Source organism: Corvus hawaiiensis, chromosome 1 (genome assembly GCF_020740725.1).
Source record: "Corvus hawaiiensis isolate bCorHaw1 chromosome 1, bCorHaw1.pri.cur, whole genome shotgun sequence".
NCBI classification, from domain to species: Eukaryota; Metazoa; Chordata; class Aves; order Passeriformes; family Corvidae; genus Corvus; species Corvus hawaiiensis.
Genome location: NC_063213.1, coordinates 27,391,683 through 27,406,240, shown reverse-complemented (window position 1 = coordinate 27,406,240; position 14,558 = coordinate 27,391,683). Strand labels below are relative to the sequence as shown.

The 14,558-nt window shown below is 41.2% G+C and overlaps 1 protein-coding gene across 5 annotated transcripts in view; it reads right to left on the bottom strand.

Moving 5' to 3' along the window:
* HECW1 (HECT, C2 and WW domain containing E3 ubiquitin protein ligase 1) overlaps positions 1 to 14,558 on the bottom strand; it is a 264,963-nt gene that overhangs the window by 77,710 nt on the left and 172,695 nt on the right. For all 5 annotated transcript variants that reach the window (XM_048297557.1, XM_048297546.1, XM_048297548.1 and 2 more), the window contains 2 exons: positions 2,291 to 2,433; positions 210 to 310 (listed from right to left, as the gene is read on the bottom strand). In XM_048297557.1, coding sequence (XP_048153514.1) covers positions 210 to 310; positions 2,291 to 2,433 — 244 coding nt within the window. The remainder of the gene's footprint in view (positions 1 to 209; positions 311 to 2,290; positions 2,434 to 14,558) is intronic.

The window sequence follows — 14,558 nt, the reverse complement described above, 5'->3', positions numbered from 1 at the left end:
ATTGTGACTCACAATGCATCCTGTGATGGGGGATTTTATGCATGTCCCTTTGCTCATGACTGTACCTAAAGTTCCAGAGCAGCCAGGAATGAATTAAGATTTCTGAAGAGAAAGAATGCAAACAAGAAGAAAAACCCCCAAAAACCCTAAACCAAAACAAAAAAATTTCTAGAAATCTAGATAAATGATGGGTTAAGACTGAGAATTACCTGGATGGATGGAAGAAGTTATCTCAAATCGGAACTGCAGCTGGCCACTGACATGATCTGTAGGAAGTCTGCGACCCAGAGTGTAGCTCACAACCCTGTCCCTGAAAGAAAACAAATATTGTCACAATAGACTATAACCTACCCTATGTCTATTGCGCATAGATAAATCTGCTGCGTCCTACAAAAATACATAATAAAATACATAAAGGCTATTCAACCCAGCCATGAGGGCATGTTGACTTGCATACGAGAGAACGAATGGCAGAGGAGAGGACAATGTCTTCAATTACAATGGAACAGCTGAGTAAGTGAGTAAGACAGGGTGCTGGGATACATGAGCACATATGTATAAATATAGAGAGAATGGTAGGAATGAAACTTCTGCAGTATGGGTATGAAAATATTGACATGGGAAGCAAACAACTCCCACTTCAGCTACTGCAACAACACTTTGCTACTGTGCAGATCTGACCATCTACCTTTCCGTAAAACCTCGCATTGCTGTACTTTCTTCCCTTCACCATGTGAATAAAATTCAGTTTTCCTGTTCTTATTTACAAAACCCTGTGCAGGCCAGTCCCCGCATACCACCTTCTCTTTCTAAACTGGCTGAGTGACTGCTCTTCATCTCTTTCCACCCCTCTTACCTCTATGAAGCTGAAATATCAGGAGAACACCTTCCTGACAAGGTTGATCAATGACTCCATTCTGTCCTTGTGCAGGTCCCTCCCTTTGCCACACTTCATCCACCCCTCAGAACAGAATGAAACTATAGAAGAGATTAACTTCCCAGCTGCCCACAATGAGGCTGAATCAATCTTTGCAAAGCATTTCTTGAGTGTAAAGGATTCACTAAGTAGTAATATTTATACATCTTTTGAAGAAACATAGTTCACTTCCAGTTGGGCCAAATATACTTGCTAGCACAGTTTCACATGCATTAGAAACTCACATAAATGAGACGACCTCAAGATTTGCATATGACCTCTCTGAACTTGTGTGCATACTTCTCACTGAGCTTGCCTGAGATTTAAATGCCACTATGGTATTAAAACTGAGCCAGATCTAGTGCAGGTTGGAGTCCCTGCTCTTGGCAAAGTATATCCTTAGATAGACAGTGTTTACAACAAGGAAGTAAAATAGGAAGTTATAATCAGAAGATGATGAGAAATCTTCTCATACAGAGGAAAGCCAGTGATACCAGTTACAGGGTTCTACCTTCCCCAAGCTGTTCATATCCATCTGGTTTCTAAAAAGCTACTCTATCTTCTCTACTTGTGAAACAGGGAGTTATCTTAGTCCCTTCTGGTAGATTCAGCTGTCAATATCACAGCCAGTTTCTGAACCAGCTGTTCAAAAACACTTCCAACAAGCTCATCTTCCCGCTGTTCTGCTGAATCGAGATCCAATTTTCAGAAATGCCTCCTTGGAAACTGCATTGCGTATGCTTTCCTCAGAAGATAGTTCTTTTTCTCCTTGCTCTTCAAGGTCTGAACATTACAGGCTTAGAGCCAGCTTTTTGGCTTTGTCTGATTACTATCCATCTCCCTTAAATTGGTTTGTGTTATTTTGTCCCAGGACTTTCATGCAATGGGGAAGCAGGGCAGCGCTTGTGAGCTCAAGGTTGTTCCTTGGCAGCAGGGTAGGGTCAGAAAGCATTAGTTACAACATGCCACATACATATTTTTATAATATTTCCCCTTTCCTGAGGTTAAAAAGAGGAGGAACAGATCTGGCATGATTTTAGCCCATAGTAATTCCCTGAAACCAGCCTGCTGATAACATTAAAAGAATATTCAAATTGAAAATATTGCACTCTCCAAATTTGCAGGCATGATACACAAAAAAGTCTTCTTTCCTAAATGCCAGTTCTCACTTTTCTAAATGCCATCCATAGGGTTATAGAGGGAATTCTGTCTGGTCCATAGTCCTATAAATTCTAATTAAGACCAACACCATTTATCAGACAACTGTCAGTTTAATAACTTCCCCTCAACATCATTATATCACAATAATGATATATCATCAGGGACTTCAGAACAGCAAAGCACTAGTTTAACAACGTAAGCAGCAAAATTTACCCTATGGCATGTCTTTCCAAGAGGCGCTGAACCGGCATAGAGAGTTTTCCCAGAAAACGTTTGATGATCGGTCGGCTCTTTGCAAATTTGTCTTTAACTTCTATTTCCAGGACATCCGTGGGCAGGGAGACAAAGCTGAATTGCTGAAAGAAAGGAAGGGTACAGAACAATAAGCTGGTGGCCGGGCCACAGCAACACAGAGTACTTCAGCTGTGAGGCACACCTCAGCACAGAGAAGTGAGGATGTAGTGAGGTGAAGGATACATGATCACTCTTTTCAGATAGATTGTTTTGAAGTATCTCCATTTGTTGTTCATCTCTGCCCCAGCTCAGAAAGGAAGAACTCTGAAAATACTATTTATCTTGATCAGTCTCCTAACCAGGTTCATGCCACAGTCTCACAATGAACTCAACCAGAAGGCAAGCCATGGCACAGGCTACTGTCACAAACAATACTGAGAAAAATAGGAACAGTACCATCTAAAACTGCTCCTGTTACCAAGTGCATTGAAACGTGTTGACTGCTGTCTCAGGTGGTCTGGTCATAAAAACATTGATTTATTTGTAAGCAATGTTTCAGTAAGCTTTTAGAGACTTTGTGCATGCAAATCTGGGATAGGAATAAGGTGAGTGATATTTTAGGTTATAGGAACAAGCAGGGGAGCATTAGGGCACCTGGAGATGTCTAGATATCCCAAAGCTCAATTTAAAAATAGTAGTGTTGGGGTTTTAGGAGCTCTCCTGGGGTTTTTTTCTGTTAAAGGAATTTTCCCCATACGTATTGCTAGGGGGACAAATTGCTAGGTACTTAAGAAAAAAAAAAGACCTAGCCATTGGGGGAGGGCTGCATCTGGCTACTTTTTTGTTTCACCTGGGTGTGTGGACAGTCGGTCCTGGTGTTTGGACAGAGAGAGAGGCTGCTTTCTTCAGCTGCTTTTTTCCTTCTGCCAGAGAAACCCCAGGATTCCAAGCCTGCCTTCCCTGCCCCGCTGGGAGCCGGGCTGTGGCCGCCCTGCCCCCGCCGTTGCTTTGAGCCTTCGCTGCGTTGTAGCCCTGTTCGACCTGCCTGCCCAGACCTCTGTGGGGTTCCCCGTTTGGATACATTGCGTCTGCCACCTGGGATTTGTGCTCGTCCCTCCCGTCCCAGCCTGCCGTTCCAGCCTGCTGTTCCCGAGGGTCTGGCTGGACACTGGGATCGGCTGCCCAGGGGTTTGTGAAGCCTTTGTTCCATCCCTTCCTGGGATCCCAGGGCACCGGTGCCGCGTGCTCCCCGAGCTCGCTCCGGAGCGCCCCCTGCAGCCGCGGGGGAACCATCGCACCTGCCCTGCTCACCGGGAGCCGCCAGCGCCCCTGCCGGCTGCGAGCGGAACTGCACCCGAGGGGAAAGGGCCTGGCAGCCGAGAAGGCTGGCACTGGGTTTGTGATTGTTTGCTGTTGCTGCCATAGTTATTGTTGCTTGTTTGACTTGTTATACACATATAGATATATAATAATAAAGAAATGTTATTCCTATTTCCCGTATCTTTGCCTAAAAACCCCTTGATTTCAAAATTATAACAACTTGGAGGGAAGGGGGTCATATCTGCCATTCCAAGGGAGGCTCCTGCCTTCCTTAGCAGACACCTGTCTTTCAAACCAAGACAAGTAGTGAAAAGCAAATATATTAGGTAACTTGGCCTTGCTTTCTCCAAGACTGCCTAATTCAGTACAGGCATGGGGCTGGTGACACAGGTCACAATAATTTTTCCAAACATCCGCTACTACTAGAATATCATCAATCAAAAAAGCACATTTGTGCTGTGGTGCACAGTAGTAGGAAAACTGTCAAGCCACTGTTCACCTAATTGAGAGGTCAGTATTGATCTGGAAGACAACTTCTGTAGTAAGTGAATATTGAGATGGATAAAAAGATTTTTCTAGCTTTCCCCCTGCCAAACCCAATCTTCACAACAAAATCATTCTCTGGGCTATCAAGGCCTGGAGTTAAAGCCCTAAATCACTTGCTCTATTGAATCATGATCTAATTCAGACATGCTTCGTTTAAACAGCTTCAAGTGAAACCAACATGAGCGGGATATTCTGTTAATCACACCCTGCAAAAATGCAAATAATCAGAGAAGTACAATTCACCCAAGAGCGAAAGTGTTATTTTCTTTTTGTTTTCTTCTACAACTTTTCAACAGGCTACCAATTAAGATAAACGCACCAAACAGGAGAACCTGAATTCCCCATGTATACTGAAAGTTGCCTTAAAATAAGTTTTCTTACTATTACTGTTTCACCTGCTAAAAATCTTGAGCAACTGCCACTTCATGACACTTGAAAGCAGAAGAGGGGAATTAACTTTTAAATGAATTATTGTAACATACAGCAATTTGCCATTTAATGAATTCTTCATTATTGTGGTGCTGACTCCTATATTGTAAAAATCTCTGTGAGGTGCAGCATGCACATACACAGGTAAAGAGCAAACTGCCCACAAGTGAAAAGTAAAACATACATTTAACGATCTGATGTCAATAATATATTGTCTTGCAGCTCTGAAGCAAATCAGAATCTACATGGAAATTTATTTTCATAGTATCACATGGAACCAAGCCTGACAGCTCCTTCCTTGAATAGGAAACATATTGACCTTTTCCAGAGTAATAATGAGGACCTGAGCAGAGAGTATGGACCCAAAGAGCAAGATGTATTGGAATCAGCCAAAGAAAATGTCCCTTTTCCTTGAATAGCTGTGCTTCAAGACATGCAAACACCAGGATATTCCATACAAATTGTAAAATCCAATTGTGTTCTGATTTCATCACCTGCCAACCCATTGCATTTTAGGATACTAAGACTGCCCTGGGACCAGGCCCTGGTCCATGATCACAGTTCCCAAATGTCTCCTCTAGGAGGATGCTCTCATGCATAATACCAGCAGCATTTTGGAAACACAATTAAGCCTTTAAGAGCAGAAGTGTCCTGTGGCAGAGCTCAAAGGCTTTGCCATTTGGAGGCAGCTGTGGTTCGAGATCAAAAGTGAACTCACTGAAATGGGTTTGGACACAGTTTGCAAAACAGTGATAATTTTACATAATTCAGTTTTCCATTAGCTAAGCACTTGCTCCTGCTGTTGCTCTCATCTAGTCTAAGTCTTGTTGGGCAAGATTTTTCTAAGGCAATCTCTGACTGCAGGTGCCTCAGGCTCACACCATTCACACTGAAAAGCCAAAAGGAATGCTTGTTTGTAGAGCAAATGGGCCTCTAGCCCTCTGAAAAAATGGATCCCAGACAAACACCTTGGTTTGAGAACTCAGAGACTTACAAATGCATTTTCAAAAACCACCAAACACTTTTGAAAACATGCTTCTTGTGATATTTAATGATTGGAATGCAATATTTGGATGTGGAAGCAAATCACCATCAAATCCTAGTTTCCCTCTCTTCCTTCACCATCTTTTCTGACAAGTCCCAGACCCTGTACCTCAGCCACAAAATATTGATTGCACTTCCACTGTTCAAAGCCTTGGCCTTTCCTATCCTGTTTGGCCTCTACTATCATGTCTATCTGGAAGAGAAAGGACTCTGTGTTTCATGGTCTTATGCAACATAACTAACCTTAAGTAGTAATATATTACTGATAAAATAAATTAAATCCTTTCCTTGACTAATATTTGCAAATTATCACACAGTAATGGCCAGTTTGTGAAAATGACAGCACAAGCTTCATATATAAGCTTAAAAAAAAAAAAATCAAACTGAAAATCCCAAACAAAGGAAAACAAAACAACCTCATCAAACCCCCCAAACCCCAAACAAACAAACAAAAACCCAACACTGATTATAAATTCTGCAGTACCTTGGGTTCACACTCAGGGATGTTGTGATTAATAATTCATCCCAAGGAGGGGTGAAAAAAGGGAGGCTGCAAAATCACAACAGAGATAAAAATCAACTGTTGAGGAGGAGGGAAGTTTGATGTGGCTTCTAACACATGCCCAGAAACGTCACCATTGACAAGTAAAAGAGCTGCATTTTAAGAACAAGTCTGCTGACATTTTTTGATGTTACTATTACAATTTTTACTGTAAGTCCTCTGTTATTTGGAACTTTTCCTATTATTGCAACTCCTAGTGTTACAGAATTAACTCAGAAGTTCAGCTTTCACACTGAAGAAAGTATAACACTCATAGTTGCAAAGGAAAAACAAGAATACAAAAACTTTAGCATATGGAGCCCAAGTATATTATTTTTAAAAGACTTCTGATTTTTTGGACAGTCATTACTTCAAGCCAGATTCTTTCATCTTTCTCAGCTGGCATTGACTACTGGATATTTTCTTTCACACTCTAAACCAGCAATCTTTACCCTGTATATTTTCATTTGGGCCACAGCTCACTTTGTGAGCCAGTTCATTGCTTGTTTTCGTTTTTCCCCATGAAAGTTTTTGAATCACAACCACTAGTTCAAACCCTGCAAGACTGGTCAAGAACTTCATGGAACCTGCTGGAATCCAAAGACATTAAACTAAATTTTACACTGAGACTAACTGTAGAAGAGTACACTGAAGTTTACATAAGTGGGCTTTTTTTTCACAGTCAAAAAACAAAGTGAAAGTATAATTTCTGGGAGTTTTTAAATTCTGCTGTCACAATTTAACTTGTTCCAAAGTTTTAGCCTCTCCAGCTGTTCAGAGGTCCACCAAACTTGACAATGGCTTCATGTAAGTGGTCTGTGACTCTGTCTGAGCCTTTCTTTTACTTGAATTAAAAAAAATCTCCAAGGAAGTAATGGATTTCAACACAGGTGCTAACTCATCTACCAGAAGAGCTGAAGTTTCAAGTCTAAAGCCCAAGAACAAAACTTTGTCTAGTGACTGATTATGTATTCATTTGGATAACAGCAGACAACAGGACATCTGTAAAAAACAATTCACAACAATTTATTTAAGTAATTACTAGAACTTGTTTTCACTTGATCCACAACCAAAATTCAAGTAAAATGCATTGTATAAAATTTAGGGAACAAAATTCTTGCAAGTAATGGGCAGACCCCAAATTTATATATGATCTACAGCAGTCAGTGGATAAACAGATAACAAACAAGAAGTTAAATCTCTATTCTCTGATTAGCTCAAGCCAGTAATTACCTACAATGTTGCATGAGCACAGTGCATTGCCCTGTCTATCACACCAACTTGGTGCAAAACAACTCTTAGAACTTGAGATGATACTTGACACAGCACACTCCACAGAGGAGAAGGCAGACTGCCTCAGCAGAACCAAATGCCGTTAGGAATAACCTGTTTTTCACAGAGGGCCTGGCCCTAGAAAGAGCCTCTGACCCCATCTTGTCACTGTGGTATCTGATCCTTACCTGCTAGGGATGCAAAGGCTCTCCTTTATAGGAAAGATGAGGAGGTCCTCCACTGAAAGGAGGAAGTAGTGAACCAGCTGCCCTTGCGTCTGGAAGAATCCCAGACTGAAAAACCCCCAGAGTTAGAGGCTTTGGAAAAGAGTACAGACATCCAGAGGGGAAAACCTTTTTATTTTCCTTTAGAAATATACTAGGACTGTTAGAGGAAATGGTTGTCTGTCAGGTGTATTCCTAAAAAGAAGTTGCAATCAGGAAGTCTGAACACAAGGAATGATTGAAGATCCGTGGTACACTCAGGAAAAATAGCACTTGTGAGCTGCAGAATGGAGGCCTTGTGGAGGCTGATGTTTCCTAACCTCTGGAATACCTTGGCCATGTCTGCATTAGGAAGATTTATGGTACAATAAATCTGGAGATCTGGAGAGCAAAGCAGCTGGTGCTGTGCACGTGATTACCACATCCAGACACGTTGCAAGGGTTTTACCATAAAGTGTCTCCAGGCTGGTGCCCTGGATTGAACTCCCATTTATTGTCTGAAAAGCACTCGGTGCGCTCCTGGAGCACCCCTGTTCGCTTCCCTTCTGTTGACAGTAACTGAGTTCATGCACTTCAGGACTGTCAAGTGGTGTCTTTAGGGGGGGAGCAGGAGATTTGCTTAGAAATAGATCTCTTGAATGGAACACAACTACTATTATAGATGGACCCACTGAATTGTTAAGAACCATGTTCAACAGAACAAGTTAGTACGTGCATTATTTTCCCAGTGTCTTCTTCAATTATTTCCTTTTTAGGGTGTGATTGCATCTCCCTGGAATTATGATGACTAGGAGGAAACAGATTTGCTCTAGATGCAAAGTCATTACACCTCTCTACTTTCCCTACTTCATCCATTTGTCAATGCCTGTCCCACTTATTAAAGTGCTGAGAGATGCAATGACTGCTTTGTTCCCACACATTTAATGCAAAGAGGGAGTAGGACAGGAGAGAGAGATCCTTTTAACTCCTCACTAAGAGAAGAGCTGCAGCATTATAACATCTTATTAGACATGGAGAATCTGTACCAGGCTCATCCTTAAAATGTCCCTGCCAATGGAAAAGCTTTAGCTGATATTTTCTCAGGCACCAAGAATCAACAAGCTGTAATTAATTATTTCCATAGAAATACAGAAATGGAGGGCGAGGAAAGAGCAAAAGTGTCATGATAAAGAAAATCACAGCAACATATTAACATATTAAGTCTTCTTGGGTTAAACAGTGTATCATCAATCTGGGCTCTGGTCAGTAATAAGTCATTAGGATTCTCCTCTCATTTACACAGATTTTACACAGCTGCCTCCTGCAGATTCACTCTCACAAGAGACACAAATCAGAATCAAAACTACCTAGAATCAGCTGAGACATTCATATTCTCACACCATCTCAATGATCTAAATGTAAATCTGGTTTCACGTTACTGCTGCCATCTTCAAGCACGATCTGTAAACACTGTAGTAAACACCACTGAAGGAATTTCAGATAGTAACCTACTTTTCAGCGCCTATTTGCTTCCAGACCCAACAATGGTTTTACAGACACAGATGATTAATTTAATTAACGTGAACAGATCTTGGGGGGACCTTAATGCATGACATATAAGGTAAAGAACAAAGGCCTGTGCTAATGCTGACCTGGCAGAATGCATCTATAGCCATTTATGAGATAACAGAACCACTTCCAGAGCTTGGAATAGTTTTCATAGAAAGCCAGATACTGGTGATGATTCACTTCCATGTTTTATTTTTACCAAAGCTGTTTGCATCCCTGAATACAGATGGATCCCAGTGACTCAATAGCACTATCAAGGAAGTTGTCAAAATGAGCAGAGTATGTCCATTAGCACCAATTAGACAAGTTATGGGCAAGCCAAATTCTCTAAAAACAGTCAGTATAACAACTGGTAGACAGTATAATAAAGGTAGATAAATTATATACTGGTGACAGGAAGAATTGGGCTCTCAATTTGGAGTTGAATAAGCAATAGAATTAAAAATAAAATTTATTTGTGATATCCATCATGTACAGGGATGATACAAGCAGAAGTAAATCTTAAAAGGCTGTGAATTACATTTGATGGATGAAGACAAATTTATTCTTTCAGTTGAATATTTCATTAGTGAGTTTTGTTTCAAATACTCCAGTGAAACAATTACAGTCTTAATGCACATGCCACTCTACATCTGTATTACTCTGTTCTCCATTCAAAAACCTCCTCTACACGTCACTACCTTCCCATATAACACTACTTACACCAACAGCTGGATAAGCTCATCAAGAATTCCCATTTCTTAAGCTTTCTACAGTACTCCTTAGTGACAAGACAAAATACTGCAGAGTCAGTAATGCCAAAAGCAGAGCTCCACTGTTGCCAAGGGTGGGGACATGCCTACGCCTACTGTGAGAGATTGCTGGAACACAGCAGGGACTGCAGGGGGCCAAAACCAATGCAGTTCTTTATTCTGACATGGCACAATTGTTGGGGTTTTTTTCCCTACCATAAAAGGGGTGCACATAAATACATTTTGATGTTCTAAAGTCTCATTCAATCCTTTCCACTGAACTCCTTCAAAGTCAGCTAGGGCCTTCAGCAAATTTGCTTTCTGTATTTCTCCCTCAGATTCATCTCAGAATTGTCTACAAATTTATTAGCACAGCAAAGACTGAAAATATTTGAAGACACTTATCAGCACTAGTATACAAAGCTAGCAAGACTGACAGTCTTCCAGGTGCAGAAGCTGCAAGTAAAATGCTGTTCTAGAAGAATAATGTCTTAAAAAAAAAATCGAGATGATTTTTCACACCATAACTCATTCCTGAAGAAGCTAAAGTTGTCATGGGCTTTCACACTTCAATCATCAACAGATATTAAAATCCATAGCTGTAAAGTTACAGCTTGTCTGTGTAGTCCATGTTTTACTCTTTACCTGTGCATGTGTTTAGAAATGTTACACAGTGAACCTACCACTGCAAGGCTTTACTCAGTCCTGATGACACCTTTGGTGAAACTCATACTAAATTCAGGATCTGGATTTTACTTCACCTATATATTGTTTTTATGCTTAGGTGTGAAGGCCTCCAAGGTTCTGCAGCATATTCTTTTGTATTTGCCAGCAGAAGGGGGAAAAGCTTATCCAGATTAAACAATAAGGAGCTCAATCAATGTGATGTTTCTGTTGCTTTTGTTTTGGACTTCTGTTGAAATTACGGAATGATTCTGTGAGGCCATGATAGGATTGTCAGCATTCTACTGTTCTGAATACTATATCAGAATCAGATCACATATAACCCACACTTCAGTTTAAATTCATACTGTTGATTCAAATACACTAAAATACTTTCAATGGGTTTACTCTGTTCTGGAAAGACTCAGCTTTGCTCAAGTATCCCCTGCTTGTATGACTCTAGGTTTGTGCTACATCAGGTAGCACCTGTTGTATCCGCCAACATAAAGCCTCTAGAGACACAGAGAGTTAATGCAAACCCCTCATTGCCTGACCTGACTACTTTGGCAAAGTGTTCTTCAGTCCTGGAACTGCTGGGTGGTCTATCACACACCAGTTCAGCATTCAGGATCACAGAATCAGTGCTCAAGTTATAACTCTGCATTAAGAAAAGCAGTCATAGACCAGCACTCAGTCAGCCAGTTGCATCTTGGCATTCCTGCAGGCAGCATCCAAACCCAATGCTTCTATCACTGAGGATGGCCTGCACTACAGAAGCCTTCTCTCCCCAAACCACCTCCCGCTGGCATTCAAGTCCCTCAGTGCTTCCTTCTTCTGATTTTGCATCGGTAATCTCAAGAGACAGCTTATGTGAGAAATTATTCAAGTGAAATATTTTTGAAAGGTTGTGAGGTATCTGAGGTGCAGAAAGCATAAGTTACACAGCTGAAAATACTGTAAATATGTGTATCAGGTCTGTCATACTAACTGCTATTTGTTAAGTGCTCTTGCTCTCTGCTTATTTGCATCAATGCATTCACCAGTGAAATGTGGCTCTCTTCAGAGTGATAAGGCAGCCATCCCAAACACTCTTGTCTCAACTATAATTTAACAGTATTTGTAAAAGCTGAGGCAAAGAAACAAGGAGTGAAAGAAGCTGGAATTGTTTCTGCAGGAAGTTGAGATTGTTTTTAACCTAGTAGTGGGCTCCCACTTTAAGGCAATCTACTCCTCCACAGTTAGATTATTGGAGTTGAAATTCAATGCGTCATTTAACAGATGACGCTTCCTACTACTTAAAATATGCTGAGTGGTTGCATCAGCCAATTTCTATAGTCATCTCACTGGCCATTCTTCAGAGTTCTCTTTCCACTCAGCAGTAAATAAAACAAAAACTGAGGAAACGGTCTGCTCAAGCTGCCATAGTGTCAGAGACTGAAATATTTTCATTTATGACTTAAACATTTTCATGAAAAACTTTTAAAACTGTATTACAAAAGCTGCAGAGAAGACTACCACACCCTGGACAGGGCTCTGAGAGGCCCTGGGCCCGCTGATGAAGATAACGTAACAACTCAGGGCTGGGGACAGTCACAAAGCACAGGCTTAACACCTCAGCAGTGGAGCTCACGGCCCCAGGGCTATCAGCTGCCAGGCTTGAACACACCCTCCACCAAAGAGTGGGGGGAGAGAGGCTTTGGGTGTCTTCTGGAAAAGCCTCTGGTGAGAGGCGCAGTGACCGCCCATCCTCCACCGTGCAGAGGAGCCCAGCTGAGGGACCCTTCACCCAGGGAAAAAGCCGCATCCATGTGAAGGACAGAGGGGGTGTCACGGCCCATCAAAGGCCCCCCTAAGGGGTCCCCAGACCCTGCACCACAGATGATGCAACAAATCCAGAGTCTTGCAAGGGACCGTGTCAAACTGGCCCCCTGCAGGGGAGGCACCTGGGTGTTCCCACCTGCCCAAAGCGGGTATTAATCCACAGGATTCTGTACTCTTCGGCGGCAGGGCACCCTCATCACCAGCAGACTAGATGGAGGGGAGCAACGAGATGCCATTGGGACTCCTGGATGGGTGATATGCTTCCACCTAACCCCTGTCACCCTCTCCCTGTGCCCCCATCCCCCACACACACACTTCTTTCTCTTTCTTTCTTTTCTCTTTCTTTCTCTTTGCCTCTTTTACTATTAATACAATATATCAATTTTTTTGGCACCAACATTTAACCTCGTTTGGTTTTAATCTCATTTTTGGGTATATTTTGAACCTTCAAAGTTCTTTCCGTTTTACACACAGAGACTTAATTTTCTTTGCTCTTCTGGGTTTAAACTGGATCACAACACATAGTTAAGAAAGAAATACCATAAATATGTCTAAGGTAAAGTCCAGAAACCTGAAGTACTTTATCAGCCAAACCATAGAATTTCCAATCCAGTTGGAGGTATGCGAACTAATTTTTAAACCACTGTGCTTGATCTATTACTTGTCTGAACTGTGTATCACTTCACTGATTTTTGAAAAAGTAAATCTTTTTAAAGAAGCTTTTTCCAAACAATGTGACAGCAGACACATTGTTTCAATATGAAACAATATGGGAACAGTGTCATTATTTTTCCACTATCTAAATTAGAAGATAAGCATCCACCCTTCTCAATTCTACTACATGTACACAAGATTTGGGAAATGGGCACTTCCTTCTGAGATTTTCTTTGCATTTTACCTCCAATTTACCCTATTTACCCTTTGTGCTTTTGCAACTGTCTGGACTGGCAGGGCAATACCTGCCTAACCCGGGACTGTAGAGTCAAGCTGTCCAGTGCCATGTGGTTTCCAGGCACTCACTTTTTTAATGTTACAGATGTTTCTGAAGAGCATGTGAAAACATACAGAAACATGTTCAAAATGATGTCTCTCTATCAGGAGAAGATAGCACCTGGGCTTTAACTTGTCTCAGCAAAAATTCTCAGTGTGAGGGCTCTTTCACCTCTACAGAGATCCCTGCTGCAAGTGTCAGATTGTCACTTGCTACTCCTCATCTATAAGACATTTCCATTTCCTTATGTCCCCTTGTACAAAGTACTGCAAATCAGAGCAATGGAAGAATAGGTTTAAGTCAGAATAACTTGTGCTGAACAGCATTTGAACAGCCTATGAAATGAAGATGATCATCAATATTACATGAGACAGATGAAAATTTGCCTGAGGTACCACAGTGCTCCCAGAGTGTTTGTATAATGCAGGTGGTTACCATACAAACAGAACAGCATGGTAAGTATATGACAAAGAATACCAGAACAAATTAATATAAATAAATCAGACATCTTTTAGTCTGTAGGACTTTTGGTGCTAAAGCCCTACAAAACTGAATTGACTCTTTCACTTCTGAATTTGCTCAAGGGTAATCAAGAACATATATAAAGATCCTAGTCTGCAGATATTTTCATCATTTTATTTCCCTATTCCAGGTTTTTTCAAGTTTAGCATCCAATACAAATCAGATAGGTCATTCAATTGAAAAAAAATGAACATCTGCTTTTTAGTCACATGGAGTGACAGAGAATCTAAGAAAAGAATGACCCTTCTGAAATAATATATTGCCTAAAATTTGTTTTTGCGAAAACAACTTGTGACTGATACTCTTAATGAATGGCTACAAGTCCTCAGTATTTTGTCACTTCATATATTCACATCCATAAGTAAAAAGGGTGGACAGAAGAATGGCTACCACCATGATTCAGCAAGTTTTCAGTCTTCCCTCTCCCCTTGTCCCATGAAGGGACAAAGTTGCAGAAAATCAGGCCTATGGTCTTCTGTGCAGCAGAAACCAATGCAGCTCTTCAGTAACAAAACAAAGAGTTCAGACGGGCTGATTGCACAGACTGCAGCACAAATGCACGCAGTTAAACGCCCCAGTATCAGCTGAGGAGAAG